We start from the raw sequence: 16809 nt of genomic DNA, 5'->3' as shown, positions 1-16809 counted from the left end.
GCTAGCTTTGATAAAGGCATATAGCATACCATGCAGCATCTGATGGCGTTTGTCGGATACGGTTCAAGGGAATAGCTTCAGTTAGTTCCTAGGGGGGGAGGATAGGTTATTCAAATGGATCATTTGGATCTTAGCTATCAGTCACACCTTCGTATACCCAACTCTTTCTCCGAACAAGTGGCGGCTGCTTAATATGTATCAACTGCTTACCCACCTATAACGCTGAAATTACAACCCAGTCAGTCTAAATAGACATGTCGATCTCAGACAGCCTATGCTGAATTTAAATACGCATACCTTCACAACCTTAATACCACTCTAAACCGAATTTTATTCCGTATTATCCATATATGAGGCTCTATCTATACACGCCATCCCATCATCTAGTTATCCTACAATCGTCTCCGGCGTAACCGCTTCCTCCATCCTCGGCAGCACGTTTAATGCGTAGGCATCAGCGTCTCTCATAATGTCGCCAATATCAATACGATTCTGTAGCGCATCATTCACACCCTCAACTACCTCGCGCTCCTCCATAACTTCCCGCATCAGCATACCCTCGTGCCGCCAGTACGCCTGGCTGCGTGACCGTAGCTCCTCATCCCGGTTCGCCGTGTTCTTAACTATCCCTATGGCATTTAGTCGTCCCTTCGTCCCCTGCAGTTGCCGCGTCACGGCCTCCACGCGCACGGCGGCGCTCGGCGGGGCGACAAAGGCTCGATTAGTGCTAGAGAGGTACAGCAAGTAAGCCAGGAGGAAGTCGAGAGAGGCGAGCCCGAGTTGTCGTGCTATGCGCGAGTTCCAGAAGAAAGGATCGAGATCGGTTAGGCGTGTAGCTCGCGCGTTCGCTTGGTAGTTGTACGAGTTGGCCAGATATATATCGAGAGCGGCGCCGAGACCGCTAGCTACGGCGGCAGTGGCGCGCCACTTGGGGCCGTAGGACCCAGACATAAGCTCAGAGGTTGCGAGGGAGGCGAGAACAAGGTTGGTGAGGTGTGGTGTGAGGAGCGCGGGAAGAGCGTAGTAGAAGTAGGAGCGGGGGTCGTCGGAGGTGCAGAAGGGACAGGTGGCTAGGACCTCGGGGCCGAATTGTAGGTATAGCAACCTAGACTCGAGGTTTACGAAGCGTGTGCGCAAAGCGTCGTCGGCGACGGAGAGGGGGCGTAGAGACGCGAGTCGGTTGAAGAGTACATCGGTTGGGATCTGTAGGCGCGACTGTGTGCGCACAAAGATGTTCTCGGGAGAGAAGAGGGGGAGGACGCCGCAGAGCAAGACGAGACCGCCCATGATGAGCGCGGCGATGGCGCGTAGAGCTTGTTGCGGCACCGGCTGTATCGAGACGCCGGCGGCGCGGGGCGCATTGCGGACGGAGCGGTAGTAGCTTATGGCCTTGGGTAAGAGCATAGGGCCGAAGAATATGAGGAGGGACTTTATCCTAAAGGTGGACGTACAATATTAGCTTCCATATCTTGAGTGAGGTAGAGACCTATATATAAGGTAAATTTCCTTTCGGCTGGTGGTGTAGATAAACTCACGTTCCCCAGGGAATCGCCATTGTGTCTTTTTGCTATCTAGCTAGGTGCACGACTAGATATATCCTAACCATTCCGCCAGTATATGTGGTGGCTGCCTAAAGTTCTATATAAAAACAAAGGAAGTTATTTAGTTCGTTCAAAAGTCAGCTTGACCAGATGATATGCACATGAATTAGACCTCAAGTCAGCCTTTGATGTTAATGTGTTAGGTTAGGTACATTAGTGTGTCTATATATATTGAAGACCTTCGTCACAGGTGTTTTGTACTTGTACATGACGCATTCAATCAGGACAGACAATACATCCCGATTGTACCTATGTATATATATGGAACTAGTGGGTGTGAGCTTCTGATAGGCCCGTGACCTTCATATCCACTTCTTTATTTCTCTTCAAATTTCGCGGTTCACTCTGAAAATTTATATTTTCCTTTCCTCAACTCTACATAATACAGAATATGCGAGTCATGGGGGCGCATCTGAACTGGATTTGAGGACTAGGCCTGTGATAGTGGATGATACACTATATATGCTGTATATCATTTATCATATTGGTTTAGAAGATGCGAGTAATTAAGACGTCTATGTCTTAAACTTGCATCTTTATAGATGCCGATTCCAAGGTAAGAGAACCATGATGTATTATTAATTGGCACTTTCGAAGCTTTAACGATCTTTTTCTCCATGGTCGTCAGAGTCAATATGCTTGCCTAGAGCGACCCAAAGTACTCTGCCAAGAGTCATCTCAATCGTGTTACAGAGTTCCTAGCATTTCTGCCATGAAAAACTCTGCGTCAAATTTTAGATGAGAGACATATCCCATATCTATTAACCTAGTCGATTAAGCAATAGCCCATACGTAACGTAACGTAACATAACCTCTCTATGTATCCCAAATAATCATGAATCCTTCTTAGCCTTTGCTCCTTGTGACTTTGGTATGGGTCCCTTCTCTGCGGTCACCTTGACTGGTTGTTGCTCGGCGATATTTGCACCTAGTACCAATCCTAGAATCGCTGTAATGGTATCGCTCACCAATAAGACTATCCCGGCACAGGCTACCTGCCACGATGCGATACTAACGCTACCCACGGGCGCTCGTGGGAAGGACAAAATCCACTCGGCGTAGTATGGGAACCAGCCGTGAGGGAGCCAGAACATGGGCTGCTTTGCGTACCAGAAAGGGAGGAGGAACTTCAACCCCGATGTCGCTAACCAACGTAGAATGTTGATAGTACTGTCGAATCTTGATTTGGCGCTTTCGTGCGAAGTTTCTTAAAACATAAATCGGTCAATTTCATCTCCTATTATCTATATCCACCTCTTGTATGCTTGGGGGGGAAACGAACTCATCTTCTCCAGCTGTTCCATCAGCTTATCATGTTGCCGTCGGAGCTTCGCCCATTTCGCAAACTGGTCCTGGCTGCTCGTAGCATTCAGGTCGCGGCGGATCGTAAGATATTCTTTTTGCAGCGTCTTCTTTTCCGCCGCCTGCTTCGAGATTTCGGTCGGGAAAGCTAGATATAAGTTCCACAACTATATCGCGGTCAGCCAGCCATTGATATGATGCTACCCTGGTATATTCGGAGAATTATCCTACTAGATTATTTATCGTCGCGGCGCCGACAGTGTTCACAAGGTGAATACCGAGCTCGACTAGGAATACCAGTAGCAGTACAGATATCATTTCGTCTCGAGCACTGCTTCTCTTGAGTTAGAAGGATAACGTCACAGCGGACAAGTTTTGGCACGAGAACATTACCTAAAGTAGTAGAAAGCTTTAAATTCGTGTCCTATCCGATATGTGGCCTTGAAACTTATGATGGTTAAATAAATACGTTACTAAGATAAAAGATTGATTTTATAAGTATTATCCGCTAAAAGCATATTACCCCACTACCAAGATCACAAGGTCCACCTCCCACTTTTATATTCGCTGTCCCATCTACATGTATTTATGTATTACCTGGTATTCAGCTTCTAGAACTATGAATAATCTACGAGGTTAGGTATGCTTTACTTACCTATGTACTATGGTATTTGGTATTTAGGGCTGCATAAATGGTTACCATATAACCTACATACCTCTTACCTTACGAAGCGATTCTATGGCTAACTAACAGTGGCTCACATTCATAATGTCCCGCTCGCTAGATAAAGATCTTTTGGCTCACTTAGAAGCTGATGATCCAAATAAGGTGTATAAAGATATCTCAACGATCCTCGCGAAGCTACCAGAAAATGAATTGCTAGAGATCGAATTCCTTGGGAAAAGCCATCCTCTACAACCAGGGGTCAACTACCTTAGAGATGGCACGGCTGTCGCAATTCCTAAGCTCAGGCTAGTTCAAGCATTTTTCGTTGCACGCCAATTGCTTCAGGCCTATCATGCGGACAGTACAGTAAATCGCAGCGAAGTGATGGCTGCAACAGCTGTACTGCTGCTTATGGACCCGGAACATCTGACAGCCGCTAATACCCGGAAACGACTGCTCATATCGTCGCTAGAAACTAGCGAGATAGATGAGTTGTCATTAAGACGAGAGAAGCAGTTTGTGGATAGCCTTCTCACGTCAAGGCTGTATCGGCATGCCAAATCACCTACCCTCTGGTCACATCGTCGCTGGCTACTCCACCTATATGCAATTCACAATATAGTCGTGGACCTGCAGCACGATATCAAGAATGTTGTCATGGTAGCGGGAATCCGGCATCCTCGCAACTATCCTGCCTGGTATCACGCTCGGCTCTTAATAGATCGAGATCCGGGACTGGCTGGGTCTATAGTTACTGATGTTAAAGAGTTCTGCTTGAAGAATCATACCGACATTTCCAGCTGGAGTTTTCTCATCTATGCTATCAGCAGAATTAAAGACGATGAAAACCGCGACATAGTCTGCTCGTCCGTTTTTACAGAAGTCCTTGATATCACTAGCTCGTTACGCTGGATAAGCGAGTCTGTCTGGACATTTCTGCGCACTATAGCGACGGTGGAATTCATTAGTGATCAGCAATTCGAGTCATTTTTGGCCGTAAATAAGAGGCTCGCTTCCACAACGCCGGAGAACAGTAGTCAGTGGAGAACACTGGATAGCGCACAACGTTGGTGCGAAAAGTATCGCCCTCTAATGGGGTCCAAAATGGCGGAATGAGCCCGAATTGGTCCAGCAAAGCTGCCAACCGTTGGGGAAAAGCATAGAGGCCTCAGTATTGACGCTGTCAGCAACTCATCATTACTTGGGAAACTGAACACCTAAGAATAGATAACCAAGCGACTGAAACGACCAGTCCAGATGTTATATGCCCTTTGCTTCCTTCTTGCCCTCGTTTTCATACCTCCTTCTCGTAATGGACGAAAGAGGATGGACGTCTGCTTCAAATTGAGGCTCATCAGTTGCACATACATAGCTTATCCGGGTGGCGGCTGAGGAAGGCCTTTGTACATACCGAATAACTAAGACGTGGCTCGGCAGTCCAACGACGACGCTGATAGGTCCAAAATTCGTGGTAGGCTGACGCAGGGGCTTAGTTCTGCTACAACTTGGACGGCACAAGACGCTTCGTCCTATAATTATCCTGTCACCTTACATTTTGGGTACTAAACTGCCAACCTCAGAAATCTGATACTTCTTGGCCGTGATCGAGATCCGATCCTTCTGTAAGGTTTGACAGAGATCCGAGCTTCCAACCGCCATACTACGAAGTGGCTGAAAGCCGCTTGAGCTTACGGAAAATTTTAAGCGGCTGATAAGAATTGGAATGACGGCTTGGTGCTAGTAACGCCAAGCGCCGGCCTCTACCGCATTTATGTGGTTGGCCTTTTACTCGGTTGCCTCGTGTCGACCGAAACTAGTCTCACCTTGACGCCAAACATTTCAGACCTATTTTCTATCCCGACGTGCGTAATCATGACTTACCTTATCAAATACTTCTCCCCCCAGGCTAGGTCGCTTGAGTACCCTGACCGTCCTGATTAACTCGTGTGGGCCGCAATTGATGGCCAATGTGAGATTTGAATACTGGGTTGGTAAAGACACTATCCGTGGATATGATTTCCTATATCAAGGATCTCCAGACTCAAGCGTCTTCTTGGCTGCTCATCCATACCCGTTCAGTCCGAACTCCACATGGAGCCATTGAAGTGGATCCCTGCAAGCAATCTAGCTCTATCCTTAAGCGTTCTATGGGGTTTGTATGTATCGCCGAGGTCGTATTGTATATATTACATACTGTAGGCTCTGTTATCAGTCATTCTTCCAAAGCCAAGCAACCAAGTGGCGCCAATTACATTACCAACAACTCAAGCACCCGAATGCTCGTTTACGAGGTAGCCTTCTAATTCTGTAGTGGCAGAGCCGGAAGGGATACAGCTTAAAGCATCGAAAATAGGCCTCGAGGCTGCAAAGAATGGTAGCTTCACGACCGCTTTGCGCTGCAAACACAAAAGACTCTATCAGAGACGGGCCAATCATCAGCCAGTTTAGAGGGAGACCCAATTTCCCAAGTAGATCACTATAATAAGAAACTACTTTATAGGTACTTGGACGACGCCATAGCCGCATGGCATTCTAAGGTCATCTTTAAGTAGATTAAAAGCCGTGCGCCCACAAATGGCGCTATCTCTGCTTAGCCCCTGGTAAGCAGGGGTTCTCCCTTGAGCGTTCGTGCCCCTAGTGCTAATCCGATTGATCATTTTGAGATACTATGTATTAGACACGGAGAGAAATGGAAGAAATGGACAGCTTCGGCTACCTGACAGCCGAACAAGCAACGTACCAGACCTCGTAGTCTATCCCGCAGTCTAACGTTATCCTCATCTAGAGAACCAACCAACAGGAAGGCCAAGATACTGGGCTTGATGACTGCAGGGGTTGAGGGGGGATCGTTGGAATCGTTAACTTTCCTTCCTCCTCCGTCTTTGCCGACCTCCACTAAGTATTCACACTTCTTACCTTCTCCACAGCCATCTGATATCTACTTTTTTCTATTGTTGGCGTGTGTCGTCGTCTTTGTTTCACTGCCACATACCCGATCGTTTTGGTTTACTCTCTTTTCATTGAAATAGACCGGGGCGGCCTGGTTGGAATTCTCTACCTGTCTTATTTATCAAACGTGTTTCTCCCGGCGGCGCACTTGGTTTGGAATCCATATCGACATATCGAATACTTCTACGAAACCCTACGTGCCTTGTATCTATTATCCACGGACAACCTCCTTTTTTTTTGGCTTTTCCCTGTCGGCCAATTTCTTTTTTTATTACTCTCTGGTTTATCAACGACACTCTCTTAATATCTAATACTATAATATCTAGACCAGAGAGTCTGGTACTCTTGAGCTGTGAATCGCCAGAGTATACCACATCGAGGACCCAATTGGCCCATAACATTTTGCCTCCGCTCCTAACAAGCTTTCCCTATCTAAATCAGCTACGCGGTATTGGATCCGAATGTGTATGACAGCGTGATTTGCTATCATTCAACTACGGCAACCGACCTAGAGCGGAAACCGAGGCACTTGGTAATTCGAGTCGGGGGAGAACGTTGCGGAACTCTTCAACATGCATCAAAGCAGGTTATCGCTACAGCTCCTGCTATGGAGTACCGCCCTTGTCCAGGGTCTCCCTACAGACGAAAACTCCAACAGCCATGGCAGTTTAGATAACCGAGAGGCTTCAAACAACATTGGATTCGTCACATTTAACTCGAAAGCCCATGGCAATGTAAAGCGAGATGCTCCTAGCGATTCCAACCCGCAACTTGGGTTTGTAACGTTTAAGATGAGCTCGAAACGATCAGTTGTATGTTAAGCTCGTGGCCACAAAGTTTGAATATATACTAACATGTAGCTCTATATAGTCCAGAGACAGCCACACAGACAAACTCTCAAGAGTTGCTCAGAACCTAGCAGCTAAGTACGGGTCCAAAGTGCCCACTCGTTCCACATCCGAGGATCCAGCTCTTCGTAATCGAGACAACAACTACCATGTAGATACTGCCGTCAACCCCTCAGTCAGCAATGCTGTGGGAATCGACCAGGACGGGACGGACTACTCGTATTTTGTCGAGGCTGCCTTTGGCTCTGAAGGGAAGAAGATGTACATGCTTGTCGATACTGGTGCTAGTACAACGTGGGTTATGGGCTCGGGTTGCACCACTAGCGCATGCACCAAGCATAATACATTTGGACCAAATGATTCCAAGACGTACAAGGACACCGAAGAAAACTACTCGGTAGAATATGGTTCCGGAGAAGTGAGCGGGCACGTTGTGTCTGACAGTATCAGCATCGCGGGATTGGAGGTAACAATGCCCTTTGGCGTTGCTAATATCACTTCAGACCAATTTTCCCAGTTTCCCTTTGAGGGTATCTTGGGGCTGTCCATGGTCGACGGCACGTGGCTTACCCATCTCAAGGATGCCAAGCTGATCGATTCTAATGTGTTTGGAATTGCGTTGAACAGGAAGGCGGATGGCGCTAACGACGGGGAGGTGGCTTTTGGTGCGCCGAACAAGGCCAAGTACACTGGTGACATATCGTACACTGGCCTCAAGTCTGGAAATAGTTGGGCTATCCCGATGGACGATGTGCTATTTGGTGGCAAGTCAGCTGGAGTGAAGGGTAGACTCGCCTATATCGACACCGGCACCACCTTTGTTTTCGGTCCCCCTGATGATGTTGCGGCTCTGTACAAGCTGATCCCTGGTTCTAAAACTATCGACAACGGCGAGACTTATACTGTTCCGTGTGATACCGATGGTGAAGTCGCATTCTCCTTCTCTGGAAAAGCTTACACAGCCTCTTCAAAGGACTTTATAACTGCTCCCAACACTGCTGGAACTTGCTTCGGCAGCGTGTATGGAATGGAATTTGTGCCTGGCGCTTGGCTTCTTGGAGATATGTTCTTGAAGAATGTCTACAGCGTGTTCGATATGGACCAAAAACAAATCGGTAAGTTTGAAACCGCATATTATGTTATATAGATCGAAACTAACTAAAAGTATAGGATTCGCCGCCAGGGCAGCTTCCAGCAGCGGTACTAGCAGCAGTGCAAGCCCCAGCGGAACGTCAACGACATCTCCAAGTGGTTCATCGACTTCCGGATCGGCTTCCGCAACGGCTACATCAGATGGTTCCAGCCCAACGGGTTCTCCTTCAGACGGTTCTGGGGTTGGCCTCGTTCCCGAAGATACGCCAGCCGCAGGCTCGGGCACGAGCAGTTCGCCGACAGAGTCCGCGCCGGGAAGCACGCCTACCACAGACTCTTCGGGCGTGAGGTTAAGCGCAGTGGGCGTATATACGTCGTTGATGTGTATCCTATTAATCGGCATGATTATGTAGGCATAAGGTGTCTTGGATCTTAATTGTCTCGCATTTGCATATATACTACGGGCTGCTTTGCTAAAGCAGATGACAATCCTTCATTACGGTAGACGTACCATTTGGATAGAAAGGGGTTACTAGGTTTTTGGATACCTAACTAAGAGCATTTTTCTCTAGTTAGTAGAGGAAGAGTACACGAATATTTGATACCCAGGGCGGGTGAGGAACGAACGAAAGAGTCAGCAGCCTAACGCGGGCATACAAAATCAAAATACGCTGTTAGGTATTATATTTATAATTATATAATAGACAGTGAAATATTCAATTCTAACTAAAAGCTGCCACTATTTGTTGCTACTATTTGTTAGATCATTTTATGTGATAGTGATAATGATGCTCTCCTAAGAATTATCTCCTGAAGATGGTTACTACTTAGGTACCGAATGTATTATAGAGGAAACGAAATATATAGGAAACGAAACGAAACGAAACGACCTAAACTTATCAACCTAGAAACTACGTAATAGTACCTAGGTACAAGTCCCTGACCATGTACTTAATATCGGACCGACCTTAATAAAGTTGAAGCTTAGGGAAGATAGGACCCATACAATAGACCCAGACAACAGGGACTTATAATGGGGTCTTGCTCATAAGCTTTGGAACCAATTAGAATCCCCTGCATTAGCACCTAGTATGTAGGTAGGTGCTACTATAGTATGTACCTAATGTATGTACATACAAGGTACGCTAGTATGTACCTTTTATCACATGATGATAAGAAAGAAATCCGTAATCCGTAATCTGTAATCGTTTCATTGAGACTGGCCTCGACTCTATGAGGCGCGGCTCAACTTGAGATCTGTTACCAGTAAATCCATTGCACTCGCTACTAACAAAATCAACCCGTTATTGAGGACGGATACGATTTCTTACCTTGCAAGGATGCCGCCGTGATAACACAATGGCCAAGGCCACGACTCATAGCTCTAATAGAGAGCAAACGCGCAACACTAATCAAACCGAAGCTCCCGCAAACGAAGAGCAGCATGGTCTGTTAGCAGGAAACGTTTCTGATGAAGATGAGGACGAGTACGAAAATGGGAATGAGAACGAGAATGGCATTATAGTGCATTTGAATAACGGTGACCTCGATGCTCCTCCTAGTTCTATTCGCACCCCGGGCACTCCAAGAACCCCTAATCGAGTTCGGTTTGATTTAAGACCTACCAATATTCCACCTCCTGCGAACGGTCATGATCATCCAGCCGAACCCGTTGATTACTTCGATATTGCAGAACCCGACAGCCCTATCTATGATGATTCAACACCAAGACACCCCCTATTAACCGACATCGAAGCTCCTTCTGTAGCCCTAGCCAACAGCCTCGACGATGATGTTCACGAGTGGGCCGAACGAGAACGAACGAGGCCCAAATCTGGGATGCGCTCTGCGTTTATGAATATGGCGAATAGTATTATAGGCGCCGGCATTATCGGACAGCCCTACGCTTTCAAGGACGCCGGTCTACTGGCAGGCATCGTATTGCTTATCGGTCTAACCATTATTGTCGACTGGACTATTCGCTTGATCGTCATCAATAGTAAACTAAGCGGCGCGAACAGCTTTCAAGGAACAGTCGAGCACTGCTTTGGCAAGCCGGGACTGATTGCCATAAGCGTTGCGCAATGGGCTTTCGCGTTCGGCGGCATGATTGCCTTTGGAATTATTGTTGGCGATTCGATACCGCAGGTTCTACGCACGATATGGCCAGGGTTGAGCAGCACCCCCGTGTTATGGCTACTCGCAGACCGCAGAGCGGTTATTTGTTTCTTTATACTTGGAATAAGTTACCCGTTGACGTTATATAGAGATATTGCAAAGGTAAGCCTCTTACAGTGTGGCAAAAATCAGTCTGATCGACCGGCTAAAGTGAAGATAGCTCGCCAAAGCAAGCACATTCGCTTTGATCAGCATGGGTATCATATTAGTTACCGTCGTCGTTCAAAGCGTTCTTACACCCGCGGAAAACCGCGGCTCTTTTACCTTACCGCTACTCACAATAAATGATGGCATATTTCAGGCCGTTGGCGTTATTTCTTTTGGTATGTGCACTTCGTCAATCATGGTTTAAACTAAGCATTATAAGGAGGGTAGCTAACGAAAGCTAGCATTTGTCTGTCAACATAATTCTCTCCTAATTTACGGCTCCTTAAAGACACCAACAATAGACCGCTTCGCAAAGGTGACTCACTACTCTACGGGCATCTCCATGCTGGCATGTATGACTATGGCCCTCGCGGGCTTCCTTACCTTCGGAGATAAGACTCTCGGAAACGTGCTGAATAACTTCCCGGCCGATAATACGATGGTGACGATCGCGCGGCTTTGTTTCGGGTTGAACATGCTCACGACATTACCATTAGAGGCATTCGTCTGTCGGGAAGTCATGATGAACTATTGGTTTCCTAACGAGCCCTTCAATATGAACCTGCACCTAATCTTCAGCTCTGCATTGGTCGTCTCGGCCATGACGCTGAGTCTGCTGACGTGCGATCTCGGGGTCGTATTCGAGCTCGTTGGTGCGACGAGCGCCTGCGCGCTGGCGTATATCTTGCCGCCGTTGTGTTATATCAAGTTGAGTTCAAGGTCGTGGAAGACGTACGTCGCCATGGGCATCGTGGCGTTTGGGTGTTTGGTCATGGTTATTAGCATGTTCCAAGCTATTGGCAAAATGATCAAAGGTTAGTTTAGCTGCCGACGTGGCTACCCGTCTTTATCCGTACCAGAGCTGACTTATATCTGTTTTTTTTTTTTTTGCAGGCGGGGGCGAACCATCCCAGTGCGTCTAGAGCTATAGAATCTGTCCTTGGCTTTTACCTTGGTCTTGTCCTTGTATATTATCCATACACGTAATGCGAAGCTCCTTTAGGCCTTGGAGTAAAGGAAGGCAAACTGCATATTGCATACAACAGCCCGCTATTTAATAATGCCAGTCCCCAGTCGGCATCGAACCGGTCGCGCGATAGTTGAATCATCGGGCAACGCCACCGGTCGATGGCAGCCGTAGCAGCATGGCGAAGTTGCAGGGCGTTGATTCTCCGAGATGAGATGGAGAAATCTGATATGATTTGAGGATACTCTTAAGGCGTGAAGGAGGATGCGCCTATGTGCAGCTCCCCACCTCGGTCATCCTGCAGGTATAATAGAGTAGGGTAGAGTAGTAGTAGCAGTAGGAAGGGTTGTAGAAAGGGTGTGTGGGTTGGTATGTATCGCTTATCGCGGGACGATGTGTTTGGTTGGTTCAGCTGGATTTAGCTGGGTTTACGCGGCACTTTGCAGTTTACTTTCTAGGCCAGTCACAGATGGATGAGCACATGCACGATTGATTAGATAGCAAGTCGGCGTCTGGATGGGTCGATGCAAGATGCAAAGAACCACATTAAGACAGGGCCGAAGCCGTTTTACCCACGCCAACGCATACACACACACATACATACACATATATATCTCTTATACACGACATATTTTACAATACATATATACATATATACTTACCTATATACCTATCTATATACATACCTAACATACTTAACATAAGTACATACACAGTATACTTCCTAGCATACCATACACATTGTCACATATTCATATTGCATATCGACATGAACACCACGCGAGACTACATATACATCAACATCAACATACACACCAACAAATTGGAAACGTTCAAGTCCTATTAGTCCTAGGCTACTACTCCGTCATCTCCATCGTGGCACATTACCTTAGGCGAATACGTAGGATGCCGAAGGCGAATTCCGTTACCGTATAGCAACAGATCCATCTCTTTTCTCTATCTTTTTTTCTTTCTTTTTTTCTTTCTTTTTTTCTGATTTACGGCTTATAGCTTACGCGCTACCCCAACTCCAGTAACCCGCGCGGAGAGCAAACAGCTGACCTATCGATGCCGCTCCCCATTAGGAAGGCTCCCACTGGCTCCCACGTCGAACGGGACCCGTGACTTGGCTAACTAGTCACGGTCTTCTAGATTATGTGATTATGTGTATCTGGGGTGTAATATCTAGCATGTAATAGGGTGTAGGTAAGATAGGCAGACGGCGTGGAGCGATAGAGGGCGTCATAGGCGTCATAGGCAACATGTGAAGCATCGTGCGTATGTACGTAGGCAGGTAAGGACAAGGCAAAGACGGGATGGGACAGAAGAGAAGATGGAAAAAAAAAAGAGATGGCATTCGGAAACAAGAATCATACAGTATCGTATACAATTACATACACTTATACATACTACCTTAAGCTACAGGTAAGCTTCTATCCCATTTCTTGCTTGTCTCCGATCACACCGAACCCCGCTTGCCAACTTATAAATAAAAGCTCCAAAGACGAGACCCTTTCGATAATCCAGCTAGTCCCCTTTTTTGTCCTCTTATCCACCGCCTTAAATACCCAGTCCACCCGTCGTCCGTTCCATCACACCATAGTCAAAGGAAATTCTTAAACCAAATAACCAAGATCAGCTTTCGATCTCCCTATCTGTCGTGAGTATAACACTACCAGTATAACACTACCTACTTACCCTCGTCCCCCTTTCGTGCCGTGTGACGACTCATCAATCCCTAAGGATCAACTGTCGTGATACCAACCTACCTTATCTACCCTCATCTCTTACATATATATACATACATATATATATATCTGCCTAGCCATCTCCGTCCCTTCTCATTGTAGGGAGCGAGACAGAGCGTAGTTTTATATGATTACTTATTCTGCCTTATTCCACGTACCTGCTAGTCCTGGCTAACAGCAACATAGAAGACAAATCCATATCATATATCACCAAGGACGTAACCGCTCCTCAACTAGCCAAAATGCATAACTCATCTTGCCCCAAGTGCGGTGTCACCTTCAACGGCGACACCAAGAAATGCGATTCCTGCGGTGCTGTAAGTTGAAGCCCCTTCGCTTCACTTCTCATAACCTTCATATAGCTACTATCATATGTATACACACACACAGTAGCTCTCTCACCATATCTTCCTCCTACTCAAGCCTTGAAACCAAGCTGACAACAACATCCCTAGACCTGCCCCGTGTAAACACACCACCAAATCTTCAACTATGAAGACGTAGGAGTACCCAAGGGGAAAGGGGGGCAGGGAATTTCCACGGCGCCGCAATGCCACCAACCAACCCAACCCGTCCCAACCCCAAATTCCAACCTACTAGACCATTCGTTTCTTTCCACCGGTACTCGGCGTAGATAGGGGGCAGGGCAGGGCAAGGTCAGGGTCATAGGGGAGGGAGGAGTTCGTTGTACAATGAGATGTTCCAGGGCGATACGGGGTCAGAACCCCCTCCCCCCTTTTTTTCTTCTTTTCTTTTCTTAATCTACGACGGCATCAGAATAGGGGCAGTAACGGCGGGGCGAGCTCGACAGGTTTCTTCTAATGTAGTCAGTCAGACAGACGAACCGAATCAGACGAGAGGAGTGTGTTGTTCTGAAAGGGCGAGACACGGAAGCATACGTTGGCGAGTATTTTACTTCGGCCTCTACGGCAAACTAACTTACTACCAATCTTACCTACCTATTACCATAGTTGAACGGTCCTCCTTTTTTTGATTTGATTTGCCTCCGTTTAAGATCCTAGGTTACAAGATTGAACTAATAAGCCTTCAAAATATCAGGGCGTGGTGTGCATGAAATACCTAAGTGTCCACGGACTCCTCTCCCCTCTTTCCTATTGGACAGATGCTATTATATAGTAGAAGTAAGCAACGATCACATGTCCACTGTGTTATCGTGAACTACACCAGTAGATAACATCCTGACTTCATGAAAACATCACGACACATCACCGTTATATCTGTCATATACTACTATCAACATATTGAATTAATCCATACTGTCCCTCTTTTACTACGGGCTACAATCAAGGCTAATACTATAAAACCTCGTGGGCGTAGTCTTGGAGCTTTCTCAATCATCGATGGAACATTACAAGCCTCCTAGGACTAATGATCTACGAAGGGCAGCACAACAGTTACAAGACGCATGTGGGAAACCAGGCAGGACATGACGATTAGTAAGGAGTATGATTGGGAAAAAAAGACAGGTAGAAAGAGTAGCCCCTGCGCAACAAATGTCCGTCTCCCGGTTGGCCTGACGCGGGAATTACCAAGAGCAGTAAAAAGGAGAAGATTTATGATATAGCCGTATTCTCTGGGGTTGTCTCGCCAATCTTGACACACATACCACACGCACAACACACCACCCACATCTCTCTAACGGCAATACATTGCCCATCCCCCCTTTCTCGAACCATGGGAATTCAAATACAACGATACCCGCTACCCCGTCACCAATATACTCCCTTTGTAATATGGGAGACACGCAAGAGTTGACCTGAGTTGCACGCCTACCGAAGCAGTTAAAACGGGAAGACGAATCAAACTCCAGTCGAGACTAGGACGCACAGGCGGTCCAACCCTCCCCAGTCCGTCTAAAACCCTTATTCATCTGTATATCTCGTCCGTGAGACGAACCTAGGACGATGATGGATCATGACGGTATGTCGAAGGTATCATAAAGATGTTGTACATTTCTTAAAGGACTAAGCACTTAGAGTGCTTCTTCTGGCTTTTACGAGACAGTAGAGCCGCGCGAGTAGCGTGCTCGAAAACTTCTCGGACACCTTCGTTCGTCTTGGCTGAGCACTCAAGGTACTTGTAGGCACCAATCTTCTTGCGAATGTCCTCACCCTATGACAATATTAGCGATTATAAATCAAACAAAGAGTCAGGCTGAGTTTGGAGATGGAGATCCCACGTGTTTCCAAACACCCAGATTAAATAATAAGTTTGTAATGATAATGATGACTTACCTCCTCAGGGGAGACAGGCTTCTGGCTAGTCTTGCGGAGCTCCTCAATTGTCTTTGCGTCGTAGCGCAGATCCTTCTTGCAGCCAACGAGGATGATAGGCAGGCCTTGGCAGAAGTGAAGGACTTCAGAAATCCACTATCAGATAGAGCACATGTCAGTAAATTACTTATCTAGGAAACCTAATACGACCAGTATGAGATGCGGAAATGCTAACCTTCTCCTGAACGTTGTCCAGAGAATCGGGAGAGTCGACAGCAAAGCAGATTAGGATGACGTGAGAGTCAGGGTAAGACAAAGGTCGAAGACGATCGTAGTCTTCCTGACCAGCTGTATCCCATAAGGCTAACTCGACGTGCTTTCCATCAACCTCGACATCGGCGACGTAGTTCTCGAAAACGGTGGGGACGTAGACCTATTCAAAATAAAAGAACAGTTTATCAGCATTGTGTACAATGGCCTATTGATTGTTTATCAGGACGCGATGGATGCACATGATGGCATCAATGGGCGACGAGGTAGTAGCTCGGAAGGCGGATTGACGGGACCGACGACCCTTTGTTTCGGTATGACGCGGGCGTACGTTGAATAGAAGGAGGAAAAAGCAATGGTGATGACGAAGCAGCTATTCTCTTACCTCAGGGAACGTTCCCTTGGAGAAAACGCTATAGTTGAATTAGCATGATGGAGGAGACGAGTTTGTTTTGATAAGCGACGTACATCAATAAACAAGTTTTACCACAGGCACCGTCACCGACGATGACCAGCTTTCGGCGGAGCTCAGCCATGTTTGGGTAAGAAGATGGTCGGATTTAGGGGGGGAGAGAATAGGAACGGGGGTTTGCTCAAGGGTATTTGAGAGAATATGCAAGAAGATAAAAAAGAGGTCAAAAGTCTTGATGGATTGAATCCTCGCGATTGTTCGTTATGGGTTCTCCCTTGGAGGTTTGGAGGTTTGGATGATGGAAGAAGATGGAGGAGATTAGAGATGGAGAATGTGAGAAGGAGGAAAGGTTGGAAGGTTGGAAGGTCGTTGCTCAATTGATAGTGGTAGCACC

At 46.8% G+C, this 16809-nt stretch overlaps 6 protein-coding genes across 6 annotated transcripts; 3 read left to right on the top strand and 3 right to left on the bottom strand.

The window, feature by feature from the left end:
• Positions 1 to 387: 387 nt before the first annotated feature.
• Positions 388 to 1555, bottom strand: GL218_00408 (uncharacterized protein; the record flags this gene model as incomplete). The annotated part of the gene is made up of 2 exons (XM_033576825.1): positions 388 to 1435; positions 1536 to 1555. The coding sequence occupies 2 exons, from the start codon at positions 1553 to 1555 to the stop codon at positions 388 to 390; spliced, it is 1068 nt and encodes a 355-aa protein (XP_033442042.1).
• Positions 1556 to 2434: 879 nt separating this feature from the next.
• GL218_00407 (Protein GET1) lies at positions 2435 to 3221 on the bottom strand (the record flags this gene model as incomplete). Its single annotated transcript, XM_033576824.1, has 3 exons — positions 2435 to 2808; positions 2884 to 3070; positions 3135 to 3221. 3 exons carry the CDS (start codon positions 3219 to 3221, stop codon positions 2435 to 2437), a joined length of 648 nt encoding a protein of 215 aa, XP_033442041.1.
• Positions 3222 to 3672: 451 nt separating this feature from the next.
• On the top strand, positions 3673 to 4686 carry GL218_00406 (uncharacterized protein; the record flags this gene model as incomplete). The annotated part of the gene is made up of 1 exon (XM_033576823.1): positions 3673 to 4686. One exon carries the CDS (start codon positions 3673 to 3675, stop codon positions 4684 to 4686), a length of 1014 nt encoding a protein of 337 aa, XP_033442040.1.
• Positions 4687 to 7091: 2405 nt separating this feature from the next.
• Positions 7092 to 8872, top strand: GL218_00405 (putative aspartic-type endopeptidase CTSD; the record flags this gene model as incomplete). Its single annotated transcript, XM_033576822.1, has 3 exons — positions 7092 to 7331; positions 7390 to 8482; positions 8538 to 8872. The coding sequence occupies 3 exons, from the start codon at positions 7092 to 7094 to the stop codon at positions 8870 to 8872; spliced, it is 1668 nt and encodes a 555-aa protein (XP_033442039.1).
• Positions 8873 to 9818: 946 nt separating this feature from the next.
• GL218_00404 (Vacuolar amino acid transporter 2) lies at positions 9819 to 11707 on the top strand (the record flags this gene model as incomplete). Its single annotated transcript, XM_033576821.1, has 4 exons — positions 9819 to 10739; positions 10798 to 10960; positions 11027 to 11599; positions 11679 to 11707. The coding sequence occupies 4 exons, from the start codon at positions 9819 to 9821 to the stop codon at positions 11705 to 11707; spliced, it is 1686 nt and encodes a 561-aa protein (XP_033442310.1).
• A 3769-nt stretch (positions 11708 to 15476) lies between these two features.
• On the bottom strand, positions 15477 to 16539 carry GL218_00403 (GTP-binding protein rhoA; the record flags this gene model as incomplete). Its single annotated transcript, XM_033576820.1, has 5 exons — positions 15477 to 15632; positions 15755 to 15889; positions 15969 to 16166; positions 16389 to 16416; positions 16472 to 16539. 5 exons carry the CDS (start codon positions 16537 to 16539, stop codon positions 15477 to 15479), a joined length of 585 nt encoding a protein of 194 aa, XP_033442037.1.
• Between the last annotated feature and the right edge of the window lie 270 nt (positions 16540 to 16809).

The sequence above is a fragment of the Daldinia childiae genome, assembly GCF_008694065.1.
Source record: "Daldinia childiae strain JS-1345 chromosome Unknown Scaffold1, whole genome shotgun sequence".
Classification (NCBI taxonomy): Eukaryota; Fungi; Ascomycota; class Sordariomycetes; order Xylariales; family Hypoxylaceae; genus Daldinia; species Daldinia childiae.
The sequence above is the reverse complement of the archived record's forward strand: the minus strand, read 5'-3'. Positions and strand labels throughout refer to the sequence as shown.